Genomic DNA, 15,980 nt, shown 5'->3' with positions numbered 1-15,980 from the left:
GTTTGAGGGGACAAAATAACGTCATTACTTCCTAATGCAACGTGCTGAACTTATGGGCCCTTGGTTCCCAGAATTTCCCGACTTCTGGTAGAACGGAGATCGACCGAGATGGGCTGCGTGAAGATAAGAAGTCGATAGCGGGCAATGCATGATGGTTTAAAAGAACATGCCTCTGCGCTTGACTCTCTGGGATATCTGATGGGAATTCTTATCAATCGCTGCACTTTGACAAGTCAACTTCATCAGCCAGATAAACTATTTTAACTGACCTTCATCATGTCGGTGCAGCTTGGAGTCTCCGGGGTGCCCGTGATTCCCCAGGGGACGGCATATGGCCTCCTCATTGGACTTGGAGTGGCCTTTTGCGGTGTCATTCTAGTTGCAATTAAGGTGCAAAGAGCCTATTTATCCGAAGATTCATCAACATCGGAGATGTTCATGGTCGCCAATCGATCAGTAGGGAGGGGGTTAACAGCATCGGCGGTGTTTTCATCATGGATGTGGATTAATGAGACAGTGTTTTCAGCTGCTTTTTGTTACAAATTTGGACTGGCTGTTCCTTTTGTAAGTCGTTGTATGGTGTTAATAAGCTTGATCCAAAAGGCTGACATGTGTTGATTACAGTGGTGGGCTACTGGATTGTGTTTCCAGATTGCCTTGATGGCAGCTCTTGGTGTATTAGCCAAGATTCGAGTGCCGTACGCTCACACGTCATTGGAGATTATCCGCATGCGCTATGGCAAAATCGGACACATCGTGTTTATTATTTTGAACATCACAAATAATGTCTTTGGGTGCGCATCCATGATCCTCACAGGATCACAACTCATATACGGCGTTTCTGGTATGCACTTTGTTGCAGCTACCATTCTCATACCCCTTGGAGGTAAGTGCTATCTAAACGACCACTATATCATCCCCAAAGGATAATGATAATAACCACAATTCTGAATAGTGGTCCTGTATACGGCAGTGGGTGGCCTAAAGGCTACCTTCTTGACTGACTACCTTCATACGGCCGTTGCCTTGATTCTCATCATCTATTTCACTCTGACGACTCTAACTCACGATGCTGTCGGAGGTCTTGGAGGTTTATATGACAAAGTTATGGCAACAGCCTCTGAGAATATTATTGCGAGGAATTACGAAGGATCCTTGCTCACAATGAAATCCCAAGACGCAATCATTTGGGGTTTGATCTTGAAGTTCGGAAACCTCGCTCTCGTCGTCATGGTAAGAGATACAGTTCTACGTCTTTCATGGTTCTCCTGGCTAATTTTTGCTCTCTTCCCATTAGGACACTGCCTTTTGGCAAAAGTCTTTTGCTACTGAAGTCTCGGCTACTGTGCCAGGATATAATATTGCGGCAATCGCTATATTCGGCATTCCTTGGGGCCTTGGCACTGTCATCGGTCTCACTGCAAGGGCCATCCACAACACACCCATATTCCCGACTTACCCCGGCGAGTTCTCTCCGAGCCTGGTAAATGCAGGGTTGGTGATGCCATACACTATCAAGGCTCTTATCGGTGATAAGGGCATCATTGCCTTTTTCGTTCTCTTGTTCATGGCTTTGACCAGCACTGTCTCTTCGTCGATGATTGCTGTCAGCAGCATTTTATCGTTTGATCTTTATAAGACATACATCGATCCAAAGGCGTCGGATAAGAGGCTCATGAAAGTCAGCCACCTTGCTGTCGTTTTCCACACTATATTCATCACTGGTATCTCGCTGGCGCTTAACTACGGAGGCGCTGACATGACATGGATCGGATATTTCAGGCCTATTCTCTCTTGCCCGGGGATTATTCCTCTTGGCCTGACCCTTGCCTGGTCGAAGCAAACGCGGCTAGCAGCGATTGCGTCGCCTATTCTAGGATTTCTCACAGGCCTCAGCGTCTGGCTGGCCACTGCCAAGTCAATGTACGGCACCATCAATATCGCAACCACAGAAGCGAGTTTCCCAGCCCTCTATGGAGCCATTGCTTCGTTCTTCTCTCCTGCTCTTTACTCCGTCCTCATTTCTCTCTACAAACCAGACTCGTTTGATTGGCGACGGTTTCTACTTATCGAGTTGGCGGAAGCCCCAAAGGGTGATGACAGCGAAACATCGTCTCCACCAAGTGATGATGAGAAGGAGACCAGAGCCAATACTGGGCCCGATGACTCTCACAGCAATGGCATCGTGATTTCTGAATCGCCAAGTGAAAGTGTTTCTGTAAATGCTTCCTCCGACCCTGAAAAAGTAAAGACCATCAACGTGGGGGAAAAAAGCACAGCGAGCATCTTAACGGAAAGCGAGATTGACAACATTGACCTGGATAATGTGCGACACCCATTTAGTGAAGAGACATTGCAAGAGCTTCGCCGGTGGTATCGCATAGCTTGGATCTTCTTTGTCGCGGTGGTCCTCATCACCTTTATCGCATGGCCAATGCCCCTGTACCGCAACTACATCTTTACCAAGTCTTTCTTCTCAGGCTGGACTACCGTCGCCATAATCTGGCAGTTTTTTGCATTCTTTGCGGTAGTCTTGTACCCGTTATATGATGGAAGGCACGCAATTGTCAAAGCGTCTCGAGGTGTTTGGAGATCAGTTAACGGGAAATTTAACAAGACATAAGCGGATAGCCGGCAATAAAATACTTGATAGATTGGCCAGGAACGACCTCTTCGAAATAGAATTAATACTAGTGCTTACCTTGCCAGCCAGGATCTATTCATTTGCCAGTAATCGATATGCATGTTGTGGTTGCCATCAAGGTACTACTTGCATACAGTTATTTTAAACGCAACACGGATGCGGCAGGTAGATCATTCGCGCAGGTGGGGCGCCGGCGATCTAGAATTGAGTTGAGTTTAATAGTTTCCCGCAAGGAGTTGATTGCATTACTCGGCGATTGATTCTTAAGGAATATTGCGGACCCTTAATGATAGAGTAATCATGATGCTAGGGGTCATAGCCACTAACCATAACCTATTTTTCCGTGACAACTTGTAGTCAGAGAACCAGAACAGGACGCATTGTTCAAGTGGTTTTGCCCCATGTAACTCCGGCTTCTACGGAGTAGGTAAGTACCTACGTCTCATTGATTATCACATCCAAAAAGGGGGTAAGTGAGGCATAAAAGCCAATTGTACATGTATGTCCATGTGTATTCAACTATGTGCATAAGTCGATAAAGTACGTATATACAGCGTGAAAAATATAGAGAGAATCCAAATAAACATCATCGTCCATCAGTCATACGGACCTGCTTGTCAACTTAGAGATAGACATTTAGCACTGGCCGTTCTCGTTGCAGAAGTGCCACTCAATGTTGACAGTTCCGAAAGGAGCGTTGTTGGTGAGTTGGTTCCAAGCTCCGTGAGACAGGTCAATGCTGTCAGCAGAAGGGCAGCCAGGGCAGGTATCCTTGACGGTGGCAATGATAGTTCGGCCAGCACCGCCAACACCATCGTTGCTACCGGTGTTCTGGATGAAGACCTTGCGGCCGCAGTACTTGGGAGGCCAGCCGTTGCCCTGCCAGCTGGGGGTAAGGGCAACAATCAGCTCGTTGTCACCGTGGAACTCGCCACAAGATCCGGCGGCACCATTCTGATCGTAGACGGTACCGGTACCCCAGTGGCTGGAAGTTTGATGTTAGTAAATCTGAAGAATTTCACCAAGCACTCTTGGTCATGAGGAGAGAAACATACTCAGTTCGCTTGGCCTCAGGAGCAGACTTAACACGGGAAGGAGGCTCGGGGAGAGCGCTGACAAGGCTGGCGGCAGCAGCCAGAATAACAATGGCGGTCTTGGCGAACATTTTGAAAAGGTTGGTGTTTGGTCTTGGAACTGAAGTTCGAAGGAGTAGAGAAGCTGAGTTGTCAGGAGCTGTGATGAGACGCTGTGCTGGATGATTGAGACAGACAAGACGGAAATGGTCGAGGCTTTATATACTCGTATCCATTGCTCGCGTCGTTCCCTGGAATCCTTTACTAACTCGTTTATGTATGAGCACAGTCTCCATCATCGTCGGATGCCCTTCGGTTATCGCCAACCCAGGGATCCATTCAGAGTTTCGCGAATAGCTCAAACCGGCGAGCCCGACACACGGTTCCAGCACCATCATGCTTTCGGTGTAAGACGTGGAATTTTTCCGCTAATGCGTTTCTCAGGGATTTACACGCGGGAGCTAGGCAGGGCGAGCAGCCGTGCCCCATGTAAGCATAATGGACCACCTTTGGCCCCAAGTAGAAGCTAGTTGGTAAGGCCATGGTGTTTCGGGAAGGTAAAAAATAAACTGGGTAGGACTACGAGTTGTTTTCTGTAAGGCGCAAGTTGCTGCGTAATTCGATCAGGCAGAAGCAATTAATCTAGACCACGCCCCATTGACTCAAATATGCTCATATGGTAAAAGTTTGCCTGCATTCATATTGTTTTTGCAGGGGGCACGTGGTCTTATGAACCATCGATCGTGAATCTCATGGATGCTCATGGGTCGTAGGACGAAGCTTACTGGTGGATTTTCCTCACTGGGAACGGATGGTTTAAAGTTCCTATTCAGGTCCGCCAAGAGGGCGAGGCTGACAGGTAGCATCTGCAATTAAATTAGTCTTCGCGTCGTACCGCAATGAAACGCAAGCACGCATATTAAAATGCTACTGTACGGGTAACTCTATGCTGTACGTAAATATAAGTCTAAAATGTAGTCGTCTATCCTATTTTGCACTACTGCGTACCTGCAGGAAGAGTAAGCACATGCATTTTCTCGTTTTCTGCTTAAGCTAGAGAATGGCCTTGTCAAGAATAAAGCCGCCTATGAACGGAATGGGTGATGGCCTGATTGTAGGCGACTGCCTTGTCGGGATAACACCATATTCTACTTGCAGAAACATCAAAGAGACCTCGTCGGTTCTTCATGAACTCGATGCTTTCATTCCATTGCCCTGTAACTCCTTTGCCATTCCTTTTTGCCATTCAAGAGGCTTCGTGTTCGCTAATTCTTTCCTCGTGTACGAATGGTTCAATTACGCTTTGCGCCAATACGAAAACTCAAGTGACGATAAATTTCAACCCAACAACCCCCAGGTCTATGTCATTACGAGAGCAAAGGCGCAGCCATAAAGCGGTGGGATATCGTCCTTCCTATCTAGTAGCTCTTGCAGCTAACGAAAAACATGAGATAGTTAATCATCTATTCAAGATATAGTAAGACCAACAAATAGGGTACCATTTTGTATTTCGAGCCTCAGCCGTTTACGGGCAAGCCCGAGGATCCGAGACGTCCAATTACGGTTTGGACAGTCTGATCAGACATGGCAGCCAAGAAACTAGATGGTTGTATGCAGTCGATATGCAGTGGGTCAACACCCTCAGCACCCTCGAAACTAAACACATCGTACGAAGGGCGAACGTGGTGCTATGACTCTGGATGGTTCCAAATTCCAAGCTTCCATTTTATAAAAGGGCTTACCACCAGCATACCATTATCGCAAGGCAACGTCTTGTAGCATGCCAATTTCCCATCACAGTCTCAATATTCGAGTTGGCCGAATTACGTATTGTTTTTCTGCTGTCAGATATCCAAAAGATCCATGGATCACAGATTCCCCTGAGCTCTCTGGTTGATGAGTATTCCGAGTTAACCATTACCCCAGCTAGTGCAACCAGTCCCATGTGGCAGTGCTTCAGGGGTGTCGTACTCTCCATATTACTTGTTCGAATCCCGTATGCTAACAATGCGGCAGCATCCGAACCAACTCCCGCAGAGAGTTGCCAGCCAAACAGCCAAACGGGAACACGGGCCACACTTGTCGCCTAACTCCGCACACCGGAAGTCTCGCGTTATCAATTTGATGCTCTCGTATCTGCTTACATAGAGTCAATACTAAGATACCTAGTATCTATAGGCAGCTTCATGCCCTCTCTACCAGTAGGCAAGAAAGATACTAGGGATCTGTAATTTAGCCATGAAATGTTTCATGCGACGCTTGCTATTCTTAGTAGCAGAATGAATTTAGGCAATTTTTGCGGGTGCTGACGTCTCGGCGATCCGAGTATGAAACATTCCAAGACCGGGGGATAATTCTGTCGATCCGGCAGTGGTCTCGATGATCACGATTCATCGTAGAATTTTTGCAAGCGCGGATGATCATTCTTATTAAATGAAAAAACTAAACATAACACAACTACCGGCTCAAAGAATCAATGCGAATTTTAGAGAAGCGCAGAATTTAGAGATTGCTTTCAAATGAGTCTCACGTTCTCGTCATAGCTCAAAATGATGCAGAGCTAGGCGGCCTTGCGCGCACGAGGCAATATGGGAGCACAGATACCCTAGAGCGGGCGATTGAAAAAGCGAAATAGAAGAGAGGAAAAATCGTAGCTAGTGTGCACTGTATTTATACATCTATGAGATGGAAAGAAGAAACCGCTGTGTGTAGATATTATCGTAACCAACATCTAACAGTTCGGGTTGTTCTTAATGCTAAGGTTAAGCAGATCGTATGTAGACTAAGTAATCTAGGTTGTTTGAGTAATGAATAAGAAGTTTTGGGCTGCATGACTTTCGATGACCTTGATGTCCACGCTAGCAACTTGAAGTACCTCAGTAGTTTGTCCGCTAGTGTTAAAAAGGCTAGGTTCAGCAGCTATCGGCCCAATGGAAGAGGAGCTGTTTCGTTATCTGCACGTGAAATGTCAATGTTTAGGTACCTTCTACAGTACAGACTCAATTCAACAAATGGGTGATATGATACCTAAGAATAACCATTATTGGTGCACGATGAATAAATTAATAAAAATTAACGAAAATTGGGAATTGACAACTAGAAATCACTATTTCTGCCATGATCAAAGTACATGTAGTTGACGCTCAGTGACTGCATCTTCGTCCCCCTCAGCCAAATGTTTCTTCCGACACCGGCCTCTCAAAAGTCTGCCGATGGAAGCCGGTCACGGGACCGGAGTTTCTCCACAGATCGTTGCCAGATGCTTTTGGATGAGGCATCAGTCACTGAGCTTGCACCGACATCAAGCGGCTTCGATTTCCCATAAGTTTCTGGCCATTTCAGCATCCCGCGGTTCGGTTCTCACCAGTAACTCAAAGAATCTTATTCAGCGGATTTTCCCTCTCAAGCACAACCATGGCAGCCTCATTGAAGAACAGCAAGTTGGCCTTCATTGGCGGGGGTAATATGGCCTCTGCCATTATTGGAGGGCTCGCCAACCAGGGCATCGACAAGCAAAACATCATTGTCTCCGAGCCTTGGGATGTCAACAGAGAGAAGATTGCGGCTACCGGTGTGCGGACAACTACCAACAATGTCGAGGCTGGCCAGGATGCGGATCTCATCATCATTGCCGTGAAGCCTCAGGTCACTAAGACGGTATGCCAGGAGCTGGGCGCATCTTGGGCTCATCGTGCCACCCTGCCGATTGTTGTAAGCATTGCTGCTGGAATCACCCTGGACAGCTTGCGAGAATGGACCAAGACGAGCGAGGGCAAGACGGCGCCCATTGTTCGTGTCATGCCAAACACACCCGCGCTTGTTGGAGAAGGCGCATCGGGACTCTATGCAAGCGAGGACGTTAAGGAGAATGAGAAGCAGCTTGTTGATGCTCTTCTGGGAAGTGTCAGCAAGGCTACTGAGTGGGTGGACAAGGAAGAGTTGCTGGATGTTGTGACCGGATTGTCTGGTAAGTTCTTCTATACTCATAGATGCATCCATGTATACCCTTCTACAAGGAGTTTAGCCTGACATGTGCGCTAGGATCCGGCCCTGCATACTTCTTCGTCATGGTTGAACACCTTATTGCTAGCGCAACTGCTTTGGGACTCCCGAAAGAGCAGGCTACTAGGCTGGCGAAGCAGACGTGTCTGGGAGCTGGCCAGATGCTTGTCACATCTTCTGATGAGCCAGCTCAGCTACGCAAGAACGTCACGAGCCCCAATGGAACAACTTACGCTGCTCTACAGACATTTGAATCATTGAAGTTCGACGAAATTGTTGACAAGGCCGTCAAAGCCGCCACTTCCAGAGCTGCGGAATTGGGTAAATCATAGAAGGGGAATTGTGTGGTAATAAAAGTATTTTGCCAATTTTTTTCCTTTCAAGACTTTGAGCCAGAAGAAAATGAGGTAAATAAGACTCATTAATACCATGTTGCTAAGGGGAAAATAAAATAATAAACTGGGATTCTTTCCGTATCCTATCGCCATCACTTGAGTTCTCTGTGCGACCCCTTTTCGGCCTTGTCCTCTTCACTTGAGTTTTGCGTAGAAACAGGACGGCCAACGACACCGTCAAATTCCGCCACGATCAAGTCTTGCTGTACTTGTGCGTCAGAATAAAATATTGCTTGAAAGGAGGGGAAAGGGCGTATCACTTACAGGACCCAAAAAGTTCTTCCCGAAGAAGATCCAATAGACACTAACAACCATGGCAAAGATGCCGATGACAACGCATACATAGTCTATGCAAACTCATTAGTGACTTGAAGCTCTATGTTCAAAATAGACCAGTACTCACTCATGTTGTTTCCAGTAACGGGAAGAAACGTAGGGAAGCAAAAGAACTGGGAATACTGTCAGCTATGTCACTGAGGCTCGCTCAAGTAGATATACTTACCACTGAAGTAACAACAACATATAGCGCAGCAATGATATTGACAATCAGACCAAATACCCTTCCCATTTTAAAGGGAGTCTTTGCAGACTGGTAGTTGGCAAGCACCTTCCGTCCACGGACGAGGAGGACCAAGATTGGGACCGAATAAGACATGTTCAAGAAGATGGTGCAAGACGCGACGTATGCGCTGAAAGCAACCACCGGTCCTAGATATAGGAGACCGAAGAGGATATTGAAAACAAAGCAGAACATGATGGTCCGTACTGGCACGTTTAAACCCGACTGGATGTGAGCAAAGTAATTGTGAAAGACGATACCGCGATCGCGAGCCATGGCGTAAAGCAATCTGCTGACACTGGTAATACTAGCATTCGTGCCGTTGATGAAACACACGCTGAGCATCAGACTGAGAATGGTGGCAGCAGCCCGGCTCTTTGTTGCTTGGAGAATGAGCTCGACGATGGGCATACCGGTTGGAGTAGACAGGATGGTGTCGGGATCAACAAGGCAGAAGAGCATAACAAGGATAAATGCGAAGCCACTAAGGTAGACTTATTAACAAAACTCTGATAGAAAATAAGTAGAATGATGTGGTATCGGACTTACGTGACACCTCCAATGACAATGGAGTACAGCATGGCTCGAGGGGCATCCCTGGAAGGATTTGGCATCTCTTCTGTCATATGCAACACAACGTCAAACGCAATGAGGGAGAGAGCAGACTGAAGCAGACCCAAGATCCAGGCCATGCCATCAGACCAGCCAGTCTCGTTGTTGAAGTTTGTAAAGACAAACTCTGCGCTAGTCTTGTCTGACATGGAGAGTAAAACAATGCTGATGATGACGACGCCAAAGATAGACCAATACACTGTATCCAAAGTTAGATTCATATCAAAATTGCTTCTTTGAACTCTCGTTTTGGACTGGCTTACAGGCAGCATCGTTCCATTTCCCCAATATCCTATTGCCCCAAATGTTTGCGACTGTTGTAAAGACGAGGACTGCCACGAAGATTCCATATGTTCTGGCTGGAGTGATTTGATATGATCCGTTCGAAGCAACTACTGCTGCGGCTGAAATAAACTGGGCTAAGTCATCTAGTATTAGCAGCGCCCAAAGAGGTCCGTATAAGTCACGAGCAGCAATGTTTGATACTTACAGCCAAAGTAGTCCTGAACAGTTACTACAACAAGCCAACCGACAATGTTGGCCCATCCGACTACAAAGCTCTATAGCACAGTTACTTGTTAGTTCAAAAGATATAAAGTGAATCGGGGAAGCAATGAGTCGGATTCTCACCATTGGCTTTCTCCATCTTTCTGTGCAAAGAGCGTACACAAAGTGGTACTGTCCTCCAGCTGTCGGCCAGATAGAGCTGAGCTCTCCAAGACTTGCGGCCACACAAAAGCAGCATAGGACGCAGAAGATGAAACCGTACAACAGTGCAACAGAACTGCCAGATGGCAGGACAAGACCTATTGAGCCGGCCAGCGCAATCCAAGTGCTATGTTGCGAGTTAGGAAGCTTGAACTCTTGATTCAATGTGTATATGGGGATGATAGTAAATCGTACTTGAGAATGGCAAAGGCCATGGCCATTGTTGAAAGAGTTGACAGACGGGGCTGAAGAGCCCCGTCCCCTGATGAGTTGGCATTCGACCCAAGCACTGCCATTGTTACAGAGACTTGCCAAAGGTGTTGATGAAAAGAAAAGGGAAACGAATACTCGACGGTTGTACAAAAATTGAGGCGGTGATGGGCCTGATTTGTATTCACCGACTGCTTTCAGCTATCGGTTAGGAAAGCGGAACGTCAGGAAACCTCCCAAGTGACATGATCTCCGCGCCTTGTGCGCTCCGATTGTGCCAGAGGCGTCGACAAACTACCACGCTTTGGTTAGTTCGGATATACTGCATCGTTATCCTTTGATAATGATAACGAACTGTTGAGGCATTGTTCAAGTGACAATTGGTGGCGATGGCTTCGCATGTGTCTAGAACAGATGATACGGGTATTGGAGATATACCCAAATAGGCAATTTCCTGAGAGACTTACTGGTATGTTCCCCAGACCCAAGCTTGCTATCCACTAAAAACGCGGGGTACGAGGATGCCTATCTAGATAATAGCCTTGGTTCAGGGCACTGGTTTCTCAGAATCCTTCCTAAATCAGCAAAAATGAAGTCGTGGCCATGGGCATTGTGGCTCTATCTCAGCGGTCCGGGAAAGCCTCAAACCCTCAGTGGGTATGGGGATTGATAGCAAGGGGGAAGATCCGTACCGAATTCTCAGCCCAAGATATCCGTATCACGGGTGGAGTTAACGCGTGGAGCGCGGACCGCAACGTTCTTCTTCGTTCCCGTTTCTCGGTAACACGGTGACACAGGGATGGGATTCCTGTGATCTGATGGTTGCGGCGAGCGCCACGGATTGGCCTGGAACTCGGGGGGAGATTCCCACTGGCTGCTGGGCACAAATATGCTTCTATTATTTGAAGAATAGTAATGGGATACGAAAAACGAGAAGAACTCGCATGCGCGTGCGGGCTGAGGGCCACGTTCTCTTTTATAGATGCAGCAATATTCATACATAAGCAGGCACCCCTGGACGCATGCTTCAGGGGTTGGCTGTGATAAGAGCCGTTCTTAGCTGCTGTCGACCAACGGCATGTTGCACTGGGCCTCTATTGGGAGCTAATTCCGTATATCGGCAACTAGGCACACTGCTAAAGACGTTGCTATCTTCTGACACTTGAGTTCGTGATGCTAAACTGATGTTGTTTTGCAAAAGCGAATCTATATCTGGGGAAGTGGGCCAGTGGATTGCTCCGCAAACAGCTCTTGTGGATTAAAACATCTTGATGATAGCTTTTAATTGCCTCTATCGTAATTGGTTTCTCCTTGACTTAAAGTGCTTGTGGCGCCGGGTGGATCGATGCGTATAATCTCTCCCGCTTTTACACTGATACGGCAGCGTCGGCCGCCCGCATTCTATATCGGGCAATTCTGTGAGAAGCTGTAAGACGATACGCGACACAACAAACTTGACCCGTTCGCCACATATCGTTTAAAAGGGCGTCGTTTCTCAGAATATTTCCGCTTGGAGCCAAATCCACTGCTGATTGTATGATTTCCATGACCTGATATTGTATTTGTATAGAGACCGCCCATCGCGACCCATTCCCCTTGTTCCACAGGTAAATAAATATTAATAGTTGAAGCGCGCCCTTTCGCTCTATAGAATGGCACAATCACAGCCTCCCATACACGTCCATTATTTGTTATAGACTCTATTCTAGCGACCACTGCATCCAATGACATCAAAGGATGGCTACTCATGGACGAAGGCCCAAGGTCTTCGAGCCGGTGTCCCTTCAATTGGTGTGATTGAACCGCCTTCTAATGTTAAGAGTGCCGACACAGTCTACGATGTTATTGTCGTGGGTGCAGGTTATTGTGGTCTCACAGCTGCTCGAGATGCGAGTTTGGCAGGTAAAGAACCCAAATGTGAATCCCAATTGGACGAACTGTGAAGATGGCTGACTTTGGCTTCCTTTTCTTCTCCACCAGGCTTGAAGGTGCTGCTTCTAGAAGCACGCGATAGAATTGGCGGCCGGTCATGGTCCTCCAACATCGAGGGATACCCATACGAAATGGGCGGAACATGGGTATTTTGGGGACAGGCCAACGTATGGCGCGAGATTGCAAGATACGGCATGCAGGACGAGTTGGAGATATCTTACGACTTTTCCAGAGGTATCAATAAGTATTTGCTATCAAGCCCACAAGGCACACAGACCTTCACCCACGAAGAAGAGGTAATACAAAGCCTGACTCCAACACCATCTGACTGGCTTAACTCCATTTGAGTATCCCGAGAGAAGCTGACCTTGCATAGGATGCGCTGATGCAATCCTCACTCGCCAAGCTCGTCAACGTCGACGGATGCCTTGGCAAAACCGTCGTTCCTTTCCCCCATAGTGGCGTCCTCACCCCAGAAGCCCGCAAGTACGATCACATGTCCGTCGCCGACCGCCTTGCCGAAATCAAGAACGACCTTACACCCAACGAACGACTTTGCGCCGAGTCATTCGTCCTTCTCTGCAGCGGAGGCACTCTCGAGACAACAAGCTTCTATGAGTTCCTCCACTGGTGGGCCCTAAGTGGTTATTCTTACGAGGGCTGCATTGACTATCTTGTCAAGTATAAGTTCCGTGGCGGCCAGTCGTCGTTTGCCATCAACTTCTTCAAGGAGGCTCTGGCATCTGGGAACTTGACATACGCCTTCAACAGCCCGGTCGCCACCATCCAGCACGGCGGCAATGGTGTTCAGATTACAACACGCGCTGGCCAGACGTACAAGAGCGCGAAGATGATTTGCGCCATTCCGTTGAATGTCTTGAACGATGTGGCATTCGATCCACCTTTGGCTCCGGGACGGAAAGCAGCTGCTACCACCGGCCATGTCAACCAATGCGTCAAGGTCCATGCTGAGATCAGTGACCGAGATCTTCGTTCGTTCACGGGTATCAGCTATCCGCACAACGGACTTATCTACGGCTTCGGAGACGGAGAGACTCCGGCGGGCAACACGCATGTGGTGGCATTCGGCGGACAGCACAACCACTTTCACCCGGAAGAGAACCTCGAGCATACAAAGGCAGCGTTCCAGGGCTTTGCGCCCATGAACATCGAGAGATTGGTAGGCTGAACTCGTCCAATACGTTGAACGCATGAACCATTGACTGACGTGATCAAACCAGGTCTTCCACAACTGGTCCAAGGATGAATTCGCCAAGGGAGCTTGGTAAGCACCACACCTTTGTCGTTTATCCTTCTCTTTCAGTGAGCATATTTTCTGACTTTAGGTTTTTGTTATAGGTTCTTCCCTGCGCCAGGTCTGCTATCCACGCATTTGAAGGATATGAGAGCAAGAGAGAGCAACATTGTATTTGCCTGCTCTGACTGGGCCTTGGGATGGCGTAGCTTCATCGACGGCGCCATCGAAGAGGGAACCCGCGCTGCCATTACTGTGCGAGCCGATTTCGCTGGCCGAGCCAAGCTGTGAGAAGCTGGTCTCAAGGGATATCTCAAAATACACAAACGAAAAAATGAAAGAGAAAGAGAAAGAGACAAAAAACTGTATGATAGACAAGCGAAGAATAAATTCATTCACAGCGTCATCAGCCTTTACATGATTAGGATTGGGCGTTGACGTGTGACGACTTCGGTCCATCTCTGGGAATCTGAATTTGCCCATATGTGTTCGAGGCTTTGGACTGCGATGGGAATAGTGCCAAACTCCGTGCAGCTGTAGAGACTTTGCAGTCGTTGAGAAAAGAAGGCTCGGTGTTCTGGCAACGTGCTTTCTGCGGCAGCGACAAAATACGTCCAGACTAGAGCGTGACAACCATCGACGCTTGGTTCAAGGTCGAGAACTGTCTCTCGAAGCCGCTCTACAGATCGAATGGACTCTTCTTTTGATATGAGATGCAGAGCACGATTACGATATAGATCGCAGGCTTGCCGGATAGCCTCTTTCATTACAGCGACATTCGCATACTGCTGTGGATCTTTGCTGAGTGATGGATACGAAGACATGAAGTCCAAGTAGTAGTCGGGCTGTTTCGACAAGGTTTGTAGTCCTTTGATTTCACTGGATAGCGGAAAGCCGAACAATTCGAACCTAGATGGTTTGATGAGTCAGTGTCATACTTAATTGCATGTGATAGATGGAACGACCTACATTCGTGTTTGTTCCCTGATGAAACCCCTCGTAGTTACCGACAAAGACGTCACCGCATCGGATGATTGTGCCAGGTTTGAGAGAATCTCTAGCAGATGTATATAATTGTTGGCACCTGTGATTGTTTCCCCCACCAGCAACACAAGGATGGTCGCCCAGGTTGATAGACTAAACAGCCTTCTTGGTTCTAATTGGAGCGAATCGCGAAAGAGCTTCGATAAAATCGCATGCTGGCCTACCTCGGCCGCCATTCGCATATGCGGCGCCCTTTGTGATAGATGAAAGGCAGCGATAACGGAGATGGCCTGTCCGACTAGTTCGTCTTCACAAGCGAGAGGAAGTAGGATGTCGCGATAACCATTGCCCTTGAAGTCAAACACGACCATTTTCGGCGCGATGAATTCCGAGACTGCCACCCGAAAGATTCCGTGTTAACTGCTGTTATTGGTATCACCCAGAGGTTAGAAGGAGGCATCTTACAATGGTTGAAAAACAATCTGGCCTGGGGAGAGACGGCTTGAATGGGGCGTTGCGGGTGAGCAAGTTGCATGTCTCTCGGTCCAAGCTCTTCCACATCGTCGTCTAAACTTCCATCTGGAGAATCCGTATCAGATGGAGGTTTATCTGGGGGAACAGGCCCAACTATTGGCTGCGCATTTGACACTTTTGGTGGAGAGGTGGAACTCCGGTGAGAAGACAGCTTCGTAGCATCTGGAGAGGATCCCGACTGCTTGCTGGTTACAGTGACCCATCGGTAACGATTTGGCGCTCGAGGAGCAGCTTTGGTAGCATTGCCGGCAGCACGATTTGCAGCCTGTGAGATGCGCGTCGAGCTGCCATTCTTCATGTGGGAGCTGAACCGACACTCGATGCCTTGGCCAGAGCACTTTATCCCCTTTTTGCAGCACTTGAAGCATTCGGGCTCTGTCTTATCGCAGCGCACTCGGCGCGTGCGGCACTCGAGACAACCTGGTCTAGAGTCAAAAATTACGCGCTAGGCACAGGGGAGAGAAGAGACTAGAAAGAGATTGACGGGCGTACCATTGTTCCTCTTTGCCAGCGACATGGCGACGTAACGACGTAGCTGGAGACTGGCTGTGTTTTTTTGCCACTGAAGCTCTCTAGAAACGGAAACGATGGAAATATCAGAGTTGAAGGCGGCGTACGTAACTTTTGCGATAAGAGCTGAGGGGGCTGTTTTGGCGCAACTTAATTTTCAGTTGACGGGGTCAGGGCTCTAGACAAGGGGCGAAGTTCGGCCACTGATAGCGAGGGCCAAGAAAACAACGGAGCGACAAGCACGGAATACGGCGTGGAAGATGGAGGAATGCGGAGACTCAGCTCTGTGGGGGAGCCGTGATGTCCGATAGTGCTAGTCCCAAAGGACGCAAGATGGATGGTTAAGACTCGGCTCTTCTGGCCGCGGCTATATCAACAGGTTTGCTGGTAGATCGGCATTAAAGAGAACAATTACTGATGCTTAGATATGGTGCTCTTTCGACGGACTGTAGAGGCCGTACTCGTAAGCGTGAGTTCTTCAGACTCTGCAGGCCCATGCATTAGACGCTACTGTCGTCAGATATCGAATTTAGCCAGCTCATGCATGCACCAGAACCAACAG

General features: G+C 48.0%; 6 protein-coding genes across 6 annotated transcripts; 3 read left to right on the top strand and 3 right to left on the bottom strand.

Moving 5' to 3' along the window:
• Window positions 1-117: 117 nt before the first annotated feature.
• V8C40DRAFT_283653 (sodium:solute symporter family protein) lies at window positions 118-2,623 on the top strand (the record flags this gene model as incomplete). The annotated part of the gene is made up of 4 exons (XM_083222001.1): window positions 118-564; window positions 625-886; window positions 956-1,233; window positions 1,298-2,623. Exons 1-4 carry the CDS (start codon window positions 277-279, stop codon window positions 2,621-2,623), a joined length of 2,154 nt encoding a protein of 717 aa, XP_083068090.1. The 5' UTR covers window positions 118-276.
• A 518-nt stretch (window positions 2,624-3,141) lies between these two features.
• Window positions 3,142-4,134, bottom strand: V8C40DRAFT_257332 (RlpA-like double-psi beta-barrel domain-containing protein). The gene is made up of 2 exons (XM_083218474.1): window positions 3,700-4,134; window positions 3,142-3,629 (listed from the first exon to the last, which is right to left on the bottom strand). Exons 1-2 carry the CDS (start codon window positions 3,807-3,809, stop codon window positions 3,281-3,283), a joined length of 459 nt encoding a protein of 152 aa, XP_083068089.1. The 5' UTR covers window positions 3,810-4,134; the 3' UTR covers window positions 3,142-3,280.
• Window positions 4,135-6,936: 2,802 nt separating this feature from the next.
• V8C40DRAFT_257331 (pyrroline-5-carboxylate reductase dimerization-domain-containing protein) lies at window positions 6,937-8,183 on the top strand. The gene is made up of 2 exons (XM_083218473.1): window positions 6,937-7,684; window positions 7,759-8,183. Exons 1-2 carry the CDS (start codon window positions 7,132-7,134, stop codon window positions 8,049-8,051), a joined length of 846 nt encoding a protein of 281 aa, XP_083068088.1. The 5' UTR covers window positions 6,937-7,131; the 3' UTR covers window positions 8,052-8,183.
• V8C40DRAFT_123353 (amino acid/polyamine transporter I) lies at window positions 8,027-10,396 on the bottom strand. The gene is made up of 9 exons (XM_083210963.1): window positions 10,189-10,396; window positions 9,916-10,120; window positions 9,776-9,845; window positions 9,549-9,704; window positions 9,223-9,484; window positions 8,617-9,157; window positions 8,518-8,563; window positions 8,379-8,461; window positions 8,027-8,322 (listed from the first exon to the last, which is right to left on the bottom strand). Exons 1-9 carry the CDS (start codon window positions 10,287-10,289, stop codon window positions 8,308-8,310), a joined length of 1,479 nt encoding a protein of 492 aa, XP_083068087.1. The 5' UTR covers window positions 10,290-10,396; the 3' UTR covers window positions 8,027-8,307.
• A 1,334-nt stretch (window positions 10,397-11,730) lies between these two features.
• On the top strand, window positions 11,731-13,905 carry V8C40DRAFT_257326 (flavin monoamine oxidase family protein). The gene is made up of 5 exons (XM_083218472.1): window positions 11,731-12,105; window positions 12,184-12,431; window positions 12,512-13,315; window positions 13,377-13,420; window positions 13,495-13,905. The coding sequence occupies exons 1-5, from the start codon at window positions 11,928-11,930 to the stop codon at window positions 13,679-13,681; spliced, it is 1,461 nt and encodes a 486-aa protein (XP_083068086.1). The 5' UTR covers window positions 11,731-11,927; the 3' UTR covers window positions 13,682-13,905.
• On the bottom strand, window positions 13,564-15,804 carry V8C40DRAFT_123309 (uncharacterized protein). The gene is made up of 4 exons (XM_083210962.1): window positions 15,401-15,804; window positions 14,840-15,328; window positions 14,360-14,768; window positions 13,564-14,299 (listed from the first exon to the last, which is right to left on the bottom strand). The coding sequence occupies exons 1-4, from the start codon at window positions 15,423-15,425 to the stop codon at window positions 13,804-13,806; spliced, it is 1,419 nt and encodes a 472-aa protein (XP_083068085.1). The 5' UTR covers window positions 15,426-15,804; the 3' UTR covers window positions 13,564-13,803.
• Between the last annotated feature and the right edge of the window lie 176 nt (window positions 15,805-15,980).

Source organism: Trichoderma camerunense (assembly GCF_050948025.1).
Source record: "Trichoderma camerunense strain CBS 138272 chromosome Unknown V8C40scaffold_24, whole genome shotgun sequence".
NCBI lineage: Eukaryota > Fungi > Ascomycota > Sordariomycetes > Hypocreales > Hypocreaceae > Trichoderma > Trichoderma camerunense.
The sequence above is the reverse complement of the archived record's forward strand: the minus strand, read 5'-3'. Positions and strand labels throughout refer to the sequence as shown.

What these genes read in the sequence shown, in the direction of transcription:
- V8C40DRAFT_257326 (XM_083218472.1), top strand. Translation starts at nt 11,928, where the DNA reads ATGACATCAAAGGATGGCTACTCATGGACGAAGGCCCAAGGTCTTCGA. An exon ending in CCTTCACCCACGAAGAAGAG is followed by an intron (nt 12,432 to 12,511) that starts GTAATACAAAGC and finishes GACCTTGCATAG; the next exon opens with GATGCGCTGATGCAATCCTC. An exon ending in CCATGAACATCGAGAGATTG is followed by an intron (nt 13,316 to 13,376) that starts GTAGGCTGAACT and finishes TGATCAAACCAG; the next exon opens with GTCTTCCACAACTGGTCCAA.
- V8C40DRAFT_123353 (XM_083210963.1), bottom strand. Translation starts at nt 10,289, where the DNA reads ATGGCAGTGCTTGGGTCGAATGCCAACTCATCAGGGGACGGGGCTCTT. An exon ending in ATGGCCTTTGCCATTCTCAA is followed by an intron (nt 10,121 to 10,188) that starts GTACGATTTACT and finishes CTCGCAACATAG; the next exon opens with CACTTGGATTGCGCTGGCCG. An exon ending in AAAGATGGAGAAAGCCAATG is followed by an intron (nt 9,846 to 9,915) that starts GTGAGAATCCGA and finishes ACTGTGCTATAG; the next exon opens with AGCTTTGTAGTCGGATGGGC.
- V8C40DRAFT_257331 (XM_083218473.1), top strand. Translation starts at nt 7,132, where the DNA reads ATGGCAGCCTCATTGAAGAACAGCAAGTTGGCCTTCATTGGCGGGGGT. An exon ending in TGTTGTGACCGGATTGTCTG is followed by an intron (nt 7,685 to 7,758) that starts GTAAGTTCTTCT and finishes CATGTGCGCTAG; the next exon opens with GATCCGGCCCTGCATACTTC.
- V8C40DRAFT_257332 (XM_083218474.1), bottom strand. Translation starts at nt 3,809, where the DNA reads ATGTTCGCCAAGACCGCCATTGTTATTCTGGCTGCTGCCGCCAGCCTT. An exon ending in CCTGAGGCCAAGCGAACTGA is followed by an intron (nt 3,630 to 3,699) that starts GTATGTTTCTCT and finishes TCAAACTTCCAG; the next exon opens with CCACTGGGGTACCGGTACCG.
- V8C40DRAFT_123309 (XM_083210962.1), bottom strand. Translation starts at nt 15,425, where the DNA reads ATGTCGCTGGCAAAGAGGAACAATG. An exon ending in GCTGGCAAAGAGGAACAATG is followed by an intron (nt 15,329 to 15,400) that starts GTACGCCCGTCA and finishes ACTCTAGACCAG; the next exon opens with GTTGTCTCGAGTGCCGCACG. An exon ending in ATCAGGGAACAAACACGAAT is followed by an intron (nt 14,300 to 14,359) that starts GTAGGTCGTTCC and finishes CAAACCATCTAG; the next exon opens with GTTCGAATTGTTCGGCTTTC.